Source organism: Cucumis sativus, chromosome 2, assembly GCF_000004075.3.
Source record: "Cucumis sativus cultivar 9930 chromosome 2, Cucumber_9930_V3, whole genome shotgun sequence".
NCBI classification, from domain to species: Eukaryota; Viridiplantae; Streptophyta; class Magnoliopsida; order Cucurbitales; family Cucurbitaceae; genus Cucumis; species Cucumis sativus.
This window is the reverse complement of record NC_026656.2, coordinates 5528965-5541013: the sequence shown is the minus strand read 5'-3', so window position 1 is coordinate 5541013 and position 12049 is coordinate 5528965. Positions and strand designations below refer to the sequence as shown.

At 33.8% G+C, this 12049-nt stretch overlaps 1 protein-coding gene and 1 long non-coding RNA gene across 2 annotated transcripts; one reads left to right on the top strand and one right to left on the bottom strand.

The window, feature by feature from the left end:
- Window positions 1-695: 695 nt before the first annotated feature.
- LOC101205542 (auxin response factor 19) lies at window positions 696-9300 on the bottom strand. The gene is made up of 14 exons (XM_011650667.2): window positions 8215-9300; window positions 7399-7517; window positions 6560-6658; window positions 6050-6106; window positions 5298-5453; window positions 5127-5211; window positions 4918-5008; window positions 4561-4725; window positions 4306-4428; window positions 4141-4216; window positions 3883-4021; window positions 1768-3596; window positions 1486-1676; window positions 696-1381 (listed from the first exon to the last, which is right to left on the bottom strand). Exons 1-14 carry the CDS (start codon window positions 8270-8272, stop codon window positions 1246-1248), a joined length of 3324 nt encoding a protein of 1107 aa, XP_011648969.1. The 5' UTR covers window positions 8273-9300; the 3' UTR covers window positions 696-1245.
- LOC116402059 lies at window positions 7435-8653 on the top strand. Its single transcript, XR_004214415.1, has 2 exons — window positions 7435-7561; window positions 7696-8653. It is a non-coding gene; the product is annotated as an uncharacterized LOC116402059 (long non-coding RNA).
- Window positions 9301-12049: the final 2749 nt, after the last annotated feature.

Genomic DNA, 12049 nt, shown 5'->3' with positions numbered 1-12049 from the left:
TGGAGTGAAGGTAGAGAAAATTTAGAAGGAATAATGTGGGAATGTCGGTAAACTTTTACATAGTATAAAACTTGCCAGCATCACTCCATAGCTAAAATGATATTTATTTGTTCTCGAGGACTGGAAAGTTCAAATCCTCCTACCAAATTGATTTCAAGTATATACTCTAACACACTTGTTCTTTCAAGCTCATTTGTACCAAATTGATTTCAAGTATATACTCTGACACACTTGTTCTTTCAAGCTCATTTGTACGATTGTCAAACATTACAAACCATACCAAAATATATTTTGTTTTTCAAAACTAAACATTTTAAAAATCAATTAAAAAAACACCCTTAAGTGTGAAAAACACTACAAAGATACATTTTTTCTTTCTAAAATTATTAGTTAGATATAATTTATGTATACCATTTCTATTGAGTATATGTTAAAGTCCTGTGCTCTCCCAAATAAAGATAATAAAGTTATTGACACTTGAAAATCAGCCATTGCAATATTTTAAAAAAGGTTGTAAATTTAGAATTATTAAAAAATGGATCTAAAATCAAGGTAACAAGATGGTGTAATACTTGTATTATTAGCCTCAAAATTAAAAATCAAATTCTATAGAATTTCCTACAATTTTTAAACTTTCAAGCCTTTAACAACAAATCAAAAGAGAGCATCAGATTTTAATGGTAAAAAGAATCAAATTATTGAAAAGTTTCAAAAACATGATCATTATAAAAAAAATTGCATATAGGCCACATTTCTCATTAGACTGGGAAAGAAAATCTGCACAACTTTTCTATTTTACATTCAAAACTAAGGATACAAAGTTTCATACTTTTGCTAGCTAAACTGCATCACAATAATATAACACTACGGCGTGGCAATTGATCAGATCAGCCTTGGTGATGACAACGGCAACGATATCGTAACTATATAATCACATCGGTGTATAATATACCACCTTCCATGACTTGACAACTCAGAAACCCGGATGAAGCTTCACTTTTCTCTCCACTTCAACGTCTTCTCAACTATGCTTTTAAAGTTGTCTAGACTAAGAGGTCCAGAAAATTTAACCAGACAATGGCCAAAATGCCAATGCTGAGTGTTGGCTGGCTATATCTCCTCCATTGCTCCAATATTCTTGCAACGGGAAATCGTAGCCGTACTGATATTCAATACTATGAACTTTGAGCTAAAAATTATAAGAATCAGTTACCATAAGGGAATGTTAGCATTTAGGCAGTGTGTTTAAGCATTTCCACCATCAGAACTACTGCAGGCTTGGTTCGGTAGGACCCCATTACCAATATCTCCGTCCAAGCTCATTTGTTGGACTTCCTGTGGAGAGAGGATCTTGATGCTCCGTACACAGTTCACAAAGTCACTGAAATTTTAAACAAACTCGAGTAAGGATAACGACTATGAGCTTGTAAGAATAAGTACTAAAAGGGCAGATGTTTGCATTAAAGAAGTAGATGAAAGACTTACTCCCAAGGGTCGTCCCCTACGAGCAAAACGTCATTTTCATGATCCACATAGACAAGTTTCCAGCCTATCTTTTGCCTGTCCTCTAATTGTCCCTCGATACCAAACCTACGGGCAAGGTCTTGCTTAAGCTCATCATAACCCGAGTAACGAGCGATATCAATAGATCTCCCAACAGCTCCACGTTTGTAAACCTTCAATATTGAAACCAAGCAAGTTAAACAACATGGAGAATTTATAAGGAAATAGAAATATAGGCATGCTTGGTCCGCATTTTAATCATACCTTGGTGTAGGTTCGCATACGCTGGAATGGAGGCGGAGGGGCCCATTGGTTTCTATTCAAGAAGGTATTATCATTTATCGTTGAATCCATAGAATTAAATGTCATGTCTGGAATACCAAATGATTGGGAAACTATAGATGAAGAAATTTCCTGTTGAGGATCTTTCTGTGCATCATAGGTGGTGAGCATGGCCCCAGAAGAGAAATTATTGGAGAAATCTTTCCCCAAACCTCCAATGCCTTTGTCTAACAAAGGATCGGAACTTAACTGCGCTACCATTTGTCCATCGACATGATTCCCGTACGGAATGTTATGGAGATCGGTTGGTACTTCCAAATCTTGAGAATTATCTTTAAATAACATTGGCTGTGAGTTGAAAGACATCATGTTATTCTGCTGCAATTGAGCATCATTCTGAGAAAGGCAAGCCGAGGTTGTAGAGGATGACGTATCCAAGAAATCCGTTTGAGCAACAACACCACTTAAGAAAGTTTGTTGAGCAAAAATTCCATGGCTTTGATTCTTGGAAATGTTCAGTGAAGGTTTAACAGCAGTCTTTTGTGGCAAATCTTTATGAACTAAGTTGGCATTTGGTGACATGTTATCCAATGTATTTGAACTGAATATTGTTGCAGTTGATTGAGCAACATCCTCAACCAATCCTGTGGTTCGATGAACCCTTCCGTTGGCTACTGGTTGAACCAAACTGGAACAATTGTTTGTGGAAGGTGACGTGGAGCACGACGGAATGTCGTCCGTGATTCCAGATTGGCCAGCTCCTGCCACTCCTGTTATCAAACTACTTGTAGCTGCAGAGAGCTGATTGTTTATTTGGGCAGGAGGAAGTCCCATTGGCCTAGACATATCAGAAAGTACAGTAGATGAAGCTGGTTGCTGTAGTTGTGGAAGTTTCGGCTGCAAATGCTGATTCGAGAACCGATTATTCGTCTGGCCATTGCAATTTGCTGCCTGCTGTGGTAATGCATTTGATGGAGGGCCTGCAGCTGGGGTGGATTGAGGAATGTCGAGCATTTGGTTAGATGACATGGACCTGGAAAAGCTTTGGGACGCATCTACCGACTGTCTCTGCTGATCTGGTAATTGGACGAGTTGAGAAGGCTGAAGAGCAGACTGCTGAGCCAAAAGTGATTGCGGCTGCTGTTGAAACTTCTGCAACATCTGTATATGAACCTGATTGTCCGACATTTGCAACTGATGATTTAACTGTTCCAGGTGCGGTGACGGATTCATATTCTGTTGTTGATTCTGACTCAAAATTTGCTGATGCTGCTGCATTTGCAAATTCTGAGGGGCATTTCTCTGAAGCTGCTGGTTTTGCAAAGCAGTTTGCTGTTGTAGGATCCCATTAGTGTGAGGCTGCTGCATTATTTGAGCCTGAATCTGACTCGAGACTGCGTTTTGGTTAATCAAATTTTGTCGCGTCTGCTGAGACATATCATCCAACTGCTGTGGTGGCTGCACAACGGACCCCAACGAGTTCATACTTGTCGGTAGCTTAGGTAGCTGATCTAACTGTTGAGCCTGAGAAAGTAGCCTTTGTGCATTGAACTGTATGTTGTTTGATTGAGGAAGTTGTGCATTTGACAAACCAAGTTGTCGAGAAATATCGACACTACCAAGGTTTGGAAGCATAGACCCAGAAAACGAATGCATATAATTTTGCTGCATTGAATTAGAAAGTGAAGGGTTTTGCATATTCATCCATTGAACTAAGTTTAGGCCAGGATATCCCTGTGGATCTTTCATGCAAAAATCGTCACCAAACATTGTTCTTTTAAATATACCATCCAAATCGGAGGAGTCGTCATCTGCAAGAGAAAATACAAGGACATTAGATTTCCTCACCAACATTAACTAGTTCATATCCAGACAAATATTCTTTACCAAGCCAAAAATAATGTCAGTTTCCAGACAACGGACTCTGTCTTCTAAAATTGATTCAAAAAAGAGGTTAGATATTGGATTGTATATTTTTGTGAGTGGTACAACACAAAGATCAATATACCTTTTAGGTTACTGACAGATTTGTAATGACATATTCACACAACTCAAAGACTTGACTCACGAATTGAAAACAACTCTTAAGTATTGTACCTGGCATTCCCGGTTGCCTCGGACGTTTCGATCTCAAAAAAGGAGGGGGACAAATGAAAAATGGAGCAATAACAGGCTCAATCTCCCATACGGAGACTCGATTACGTCTTTCTCCTCCAGTCGACTCATCCCACCCAACCTAATCATGGGTAGACTATACTTTAGCAGCATTCCAAACCATAGGTAGGAACAATTGTTTTCATGTATAAAGCCATTTTCAACTACTCAAATATGGGGGGAATAATGCTAGTACCAAACCTGTAGATTACGCCACTGTGAGCCCTTCCATCGAACAGGATCAAGATCACTTATACCAGTAATAGTGCCCATATACCTGAAAAAAGATGTGATTTTTTCCATAATATTTAAACATGTTTTGAGAAAGAACAGACAGACAAACAGGAAACAAAATTCTAGATTTACCTTCTGGTTCCAGACTCTTCAGTTTCAAACATCATTCTGAAGCGCATTCCGAGTGATATTTGGTTTGCAGACACTGCCTTGTAATATTTGGCCAGAGGAATGACAAATTCTGAAGGACTTGCTCTGCATTTCAAGGGATAGGCACTTGAATACTCAAACTACTTTAATTCATTAACAAAAGATTAATCTTCACAATTATCTTTATTTGAAAATTAGCATATACATTTAACCAGTTCAGAAGTAACTGACACGAACCTTGGGTTGTAGAAGACGGTGAAAGGGCTATTGTTTGCAGCAGCATGTGCAGCAGCTGCAAGAATACCAATATGCATACTATCACTTGACAACACTGATGATGATAAGTTTGTCGGTTGCCTGTTCGCTCGCCTAATGCCCAATAGAAGCTGTTGTTTTTCATCTCTGCTCAAGACAAATACACATCAAGCTGTTGTCGTGAAACTTGCTTAACTATAAAAAAGCATTAAAGTCTCCTTTTTCATTAGATCAACTTAATCGAACCACCAAACAATATAAGTTAATGATCATGATTCACGAACATGGATCTTTTAATTCAAATAACTATCTGTTTATACCAAGACATGTAATCATCACCTTATGAACAAAACTGAATCGCCAGCAAGAAGTCTCTTTCCACTAACAAATAAGCTCCAACCAGTTGTTAGCAAATGGCGTTTGGGTTGCCCTGCATTGGGAAAGAAAAAGGAAAACAAAGATGCAAGCCAGCGCTTAGAGAGTGATTCTTGAACGCTTTCATACGACGAGCTCAAATATGGATTTCAAACGATTAGCCAGTTACATACCTCGATATATGTGACGGAAAGTCCATACATTATCATGCAAATCCTTAGCAACAAGCTCTTGTGCAGGGGGTTGCATTGAGAAATCCTATCAAGCAAACAGAACAACATTACAGTTTGAAATTGAAACAAAGTAGATAAATAATATGGCAAAAGTAAGCAAAAGTTGCTCACAAGAGGGGGGAAGATCTTCTCTGCAGCACGGCGTGGCACGGAGAACCCGCCATGAGTGCTTGTGTCACTTGCAGTCAATGTTTTACAGAAGAACTCTGGTTGAGGCTTATTAGACTTGAGAGCTAGATCTGATCTCAACAATGCATCCTTGTCAAACTGCAAAGTAAACATGACGAGAGTAAGGCTGTATTGCCAATTTGTGATTATTTACTTCCTCTATATCAAATCTAGTCCTAATGGTTTGAGGTTCGGATTCAAGACTTAGGAGGTATTCCCAAATTCCAAATCCTTCTCAAGAGGTCCTCCCTTGGAAGGCAGTTTAGCAAATGGGCAAAGGGAGAAAGCAGTTTATTATTAGATAGAAAATATCATATTACAAAATCAGAAGTGTCAAAAGATTTAGAGAGTTTACATAGCACACTTCTCTAAATCCTTGGGCCAAAATTGTCGATAATGTAAATGGGATAAATCCTAGTCAGCTTGGTCGTTTGAAATGCTAGATAACAAATTCAACGCATCCCCTTAAAATGTAAGAACACAAAATAACATAAGAAAAAGAAGTCTAAGCGAGCCCAACCCCCAACTATCTACGAAATAGGGGTCCCATTCAAAAGGATAGTTATTAACAGAAGCCCAAAAAGACAGTCAAATCTAGCAAGAGACCACACCGCCTCCCACGACCGGTCTAGCACCTCAAAGACACTCCATCAAAATGTGAAGTTCAAAACATGAAAATCTAGTAAGGAGCTTACAGAAGGAACTGGCAGCAGGGTCATTTGAGCATATACTTCATCTGTTTCTGGATCAGCCTACAAATATAAAGAACAAAGTTTAAGAAAAGCAAAATAATAATGATATAAATAAATTGTACTCCTAACCTTTTCTCTTTGTTTAAAAATACACTTATTTTTATAAAAGTGGCAATATTACCATACGATCGTAATTGTTTCAAAAGTAATGTTTCGGTGGAAACCCTCATAGAAGTTGAGACCTAAAACAGTGTGACAGTGACCAAGATAAGATGATGAACTAAATTTTCATTCTAGATCACCACCACACAATTCCAAGTCCATACAAAATTCTAAAGATGATTTTGAAACATTACAGTGTAATATTGCAACTTTTGAAAAAATAGGAGTAAATTTGAAACAAATGTCGAAGTTCAGTGGTAACTTTATAATTAAACCAAAAAAAAAAAACCCACAAATTGAAATACAGTAAAAGGGAAGAGAGTGGATGCAGCAAAGCATAAGCAATCATACATGTAATGTTACATTATGAAGCAAACATAGTAACTTGGAAGCAAGACTTGGGTAATTAGGGACTTGGCCATCCACATCTTTCCTCAAAGATGCTGCTACCTGAAATTACAATTTTAATTTATTATTGGGCACATATTCACTCCTAAAAAAAATAGTATCAAGAAATAAAAAAATATTCATTATTTCCAATTATGGTAACTACAAGAACATTCAGTTCAAATCATTATTCTTTTTTTTTAGTTCTTAGTATTATCTAATAAATTTTATACTATAAAAATTAAAAAAATATATATGTAAAGTATTTAGATCATTTCAATAGTACAAAGAACGTAAGCCAAAAATTATTTTTACAGAATAATCTATATTGTTTAGCTGGGAGAAAAATTAATACTCATTTTTTTTAAAAAAATGTTAATCCTATTTTAGTACTCTTCCATACATATTTTAGTTTAGTCCCACAACAATTCTTAGAATCAATTTTCAATTAATAATTTACCCACACATATATAAAGAGAGAAAATAAAATTTGTTGATTTTTTTAATAATGATTTTTTAAAAAAAATTGAATTAATTAATTGAAATTTAAAAGAGAAGACAAGAAAAATAATTTTCATAAATGAAGCTAAGGAAAGACATAGGACAATAATTAAACCAATGTGTAAATTAAAGTTGTAAAAGGAGAAATTCCAATGGTTAAATGAAGGATATAATAACAAATAAAGAACAATAAAAGCAAACATCCAAAAACGGCGCATAATAGCAAAATAATGGTTCTAAAGTAAAAATGAAAATAAAAGAAAAAAGACGAGAAAGGCGCCGCCACCGCCGTAGCGCCTCACCTGTTCGCTATGACCTTGAGGAAAATACACCACGTGGTAACCGGCCGGCGGTAGGTTCACCAGTGGACCGGCGCACGCTTGCCATAACTCCGGATTTATGATCTTCTTCTCCAATCCACCTGCAATTTCACCATCTGTCAGTCGCTCATTCACGGTATGTCAGGTACAGAATCGATTGTTTTGGTTTCTTTCTTTTTCTGTTTGTTTCTATGGAAAATGATGAAATTCTCGAGGCTTTTCATGAGTTTTTTCTTCTTCTTTTTTTCCGATGAAATTGCTGGTTTATTGGATTTTTAGGGCTAAAGATGTGATGGAATTTGAAGAGAGATTGAAGATACTGTAGGGAGTGAATTTTATGATAGTTCGATTGAAATTAAGCTTGAGATGGAATTCACGAAACAATTCCAAATGAATTTCTGAGAGTTCGATAGAAATGAAGTTCTTCAAGCTATTGAATTCACAGAAATTCTTTAAGCTATTAAGAAAATTCCTAATCTCTCTAGTTTAACGGATTGTAGAGAAATTGATTCACGAGAACTCGATTAAATGAAGGTAAGCTCGAGATCGAATTTGCAGGAGTAAGTTCTTGAATGTTCTAGGAAAAACTTCCTAATCGCTCCAATTTGAATTGAAGCTCGTGATGAAAATTTGAGAAATTCTCGAATAGTTGGGGGGCTGTTCCCAATCTCTCTGAGCTCGATGAGATTAAGCTCGAGATGAAACCGAGGAAGAACATTAGGATATACGAATCTCACTGTTCTGTGATTTTCATCTCTTAGAGAAAGAGATAGATAAAGAAAAAAGAGAAAAGCGTACCTTCGTTAGAATTAGGCGCGGCGGCGGCACCGGCGGCACCGTTCGCCGGCGTCTTCATTACTTGAACTTCCACAGGTGATTGAAATAGATATTAAAACCAAACGAAAACTAGAAACACTAACTGAAATCTCACTGGCTCATCTTCTCCGGCGAAAAGGAAATTTCCCAGTAACTAAAACAGATCGTATAGCCAAAAGTTCTGGAAAAAGTCAGCTTTAGCAATCACTCTGCCACTTCCTAGATCACCTCCAAAAAGAAGGAAAGTCCTTCAAATTTTCCCGGAAAAGTAAAAAGATAAAAACAACGAAGGAAATGAACAAGGTCAACAACAACTATGGAACTCCGGCGAAGGATTCCGGCAAAGTGACCGGAAAAGCAAATCGGAAAACTAAAAAGAATCCCCCCAAAAAAGAAAAAACAAAAAAAACAAAAACAAAAATGGAAAGAGGAGACAAAGAAGAAAAGAAAGGGTTTGGTTTTGCTTAGTTACAGAGAGACCAAATGCTGAAGCTTTGTTCCCTATCTTCCCCTACAATCTCCAGACAACTTCTTCTCTCAAACACATCAAAACTTTCCATTTTTTTTTCTTCCCAATGGTCTTCTTCTTCTTCTTCTTCTTCTTCTTCTTCTTCTTCTTCTTCTTCTCTGTTCTCTCAAAAACCCCCAAAAAAAGAAAGAAAAACAAAAACAAAAAAACAACCCTTTTTCTTCTCTTTCCTTGAAATTAAACTAAGAACTTTCTCTTTCTTCTGCTTTAGCTTTGTTTATGTCTTCTGTTTGAGTTTGCTTTCTCTTCTGGGTCCTTGAAAATGGCAATCTCTTTGGTACTATCTCTCTCTCTTTTCTCTTACTATTTTTCTTTTTGAAGGGGTTTGGTTTGGTTTTTTTTTTTTTTTTCTTTAATTCACACCTTAATCATGGTTAATCTTTGTATAAAACTGTTTACTCAATCCCCAAAATGCCCTTCCATCATAATCAACCAACCCACTATCTAAAGAGAGAAAAAATAAATAAATAAAGAGGACAAAAATAAAAAACATTTAACTAGACAGCATCATGTGCTAATTTTGACCATTTTCTTGACCATCACTATCTCCATGTTATTAATTGCTATCCCCTTTCTCGCTAAGTTTTATTATCCCCTTCCTCTTCTCCTTCCCCTCTCTTCCTCTCCCCCCTTTTCTCTTTATTTCTTTTCTCATTTTAATTGTCTTTTCAACTCAAGGAGAAAACAAATTATGGCTTTCTTTAGTAACCTTATGCGGCCTTTGCCTCAAACTTCAATTGAGTTGCTTACTAAACTATTGTAGTATACTTTGTCTTCCAAGTTTCAACAATAATAATCTACAATTAATTATACTATTACTATATTCATTTCACACCGTGTTTACTACTTTCTTACTAGCTAAAAAAAGTAGACCAAAATAATCTATACCTCAAACATAGATTATTATAATTCACTAACTAGTATAATCACTAACTAATTTCTTTTCATTTGTTGTTTAAGTTATTAAGTAGGCCAAATCTATTTTGAGAGATTTTTTTTTGTACTCTTGGTCCTTTTAGTAAAGGACTAATCTTCGTACTTATGTGTTTGTGTTTCTAGTTTTCAAGTTATATATGTATTTGGCTGATTATTTTACTTTTTTTGTTATTTTTTTTAAATAAGACTTTGATAGATAACAATTTCATTTTTTTTCTTTTCTGTTTTCTTGAATTTTGTGTTTTTTCTGAAATTTTATATCATAGTTAAAAGAAAATATGAATTTATACTCCAATTTTAAAAGCTAGTTTTATTTAGTTTTCTAAATAGTTGGCTTGATTTTTTAAAACATAAGTAAATTAAATAATAAAACTTAGAGATCATGAGAGGAAACAATGTTTATGAGCTTTATATTTTTTAAAAAACAAATATCAAATATTTAATAAAATGACAGATACATTTTTTTTTTATGGTTTCTATTTCCATTTTTTAATTCATAGAATTAACTAATAAGTAATTAAAAGATGACACAATGGGTTTGAATGTTTTTTCTTTCATGAAAAGTTAATTTTTGAGTAAGACTTTTTTAATTATTAAGTAAAACTTTCCTTGTCTAATTAAAATTTCCAAAGGAATCTAGAAATAGTAGATAATTCTATTTCTTTTTCTTAGAAGTAGGAAAGGACTATTTAGGGCACTATTGTTTTTTTGTATTATATTCTTTAGACTGATTCCTTTTATATTTAAACTTAATTCATACGTAGTTTAAATAAATGAGACTATGAAACACATAATTATGTGTTGTCACATAAGATTCTCTTAAGTGTCGTAAAGAAATCAATAACAATAGTCAAAGTATAATTTTTACGTCCGTCAAAAACTAACCTGAGATATTTAGAAGTACAATGCAAATAATTAAATCGGAAAAATAATTATAAAATTAAACAAATATTCCAATTGAAGATTAAAAGAAAAAAAAACATTTGTTTTTCTTATTTTTAATATTCAATTGAACATGAACCTAAACTATAGGTTGATACAACTCATTTGGAAGGAATAAAATTTTAAAGAAAAATGGAAAAAAAAATAGGCATTGATCATGTTATCATAATTTTCTTTTTTTACTTTTGGGAGCGTACATTTGTTTTACTATTTGTTATATAATTTATTTCATCATAGAAAATATATATAATTTTATTATCACAATATTCTTCAAAGATTTAACCAAATTTTTTAAAAGAGAATTTGGTTTCAAATGTTTAATTAAATTGATCTGAAAAGAAACAAACAAAATAAATTTAATATTGGGATTATTTAGCATTGGGAATTTAGTGGAAATTTAATTCCAAGACTTGTGCATATCCATACCTTAAAGAATATTCAAGCTTTGGAGAAAGAAGATGCCATAATTAGAAAAGGTAACATGTAATTTTGAACAAAACCTTTAATCCTTGACTTTAATGCTCTATTTTTACTATTTCTATACTTAAAAAGATAAAATTATGATTAATAATACTTATGTTTTTAAAGAACAAAAAATTGTTAACTGTTAGCTATTAAATTCTTTGTTTTTTCTTAATTATAAAAGTAGTCAAAATTTTATTTTTTGAAAAAAAAAATAAAGAAAAGAGTAGTCCAATTTTAAAATGATGTTCACATTCTTAAAATATATTTGTTGCTTGTAAAATTGAGCTATGATCTTAAAAGTGTTCTTAAAAGGCCGTTATGTATATATAAATTATAAAGAAATATACTTTTTAATCTTCTAGTTATGGAGATGTTTTTATCACAAAGTTTAGGCATTTTTATAGCTAAGTTTTGGATGCTTTGTTGGTCAGCTTTTGGGTGAGATATATATTGACTTCATTTTAGGTTAAACTCTTTTTAACTTATTCTTAATTTCAATTGGTTTTACTCACATTTATGTTCTATTTGATGAAGTCAAATTTATTGGATTAAATTTGATCTAACGAATATAGAATTTGATTTTGGTATCGTTATTTCCATACTACGATACATATAAGAGTGAAAAGTTGACCGTCTGACTTTGAGAAAAGAAAAATAGATGTCTTAGTTGATGTAACATATTTAAATTTAAGAAAAATACATAAATAAATCAATATCATATCAAATGAGATGAATCTTGAAAATATGAAATCATGGTTAGAAAATCTTAAAAGAATTGATAGTAGATTATGTTGTCTGATTGTAGGGTAATGTCGAGGCTATAAAAGTTTCAATCTTAGGCTTTGAGTATTATAGTAGAACTCAAGGATACAATTGTACCACCTATATTGAGTAGATCATGGCTAAGTAAGATCTTAGGAAGGAGATGATTTAAGTCTTTTGTTT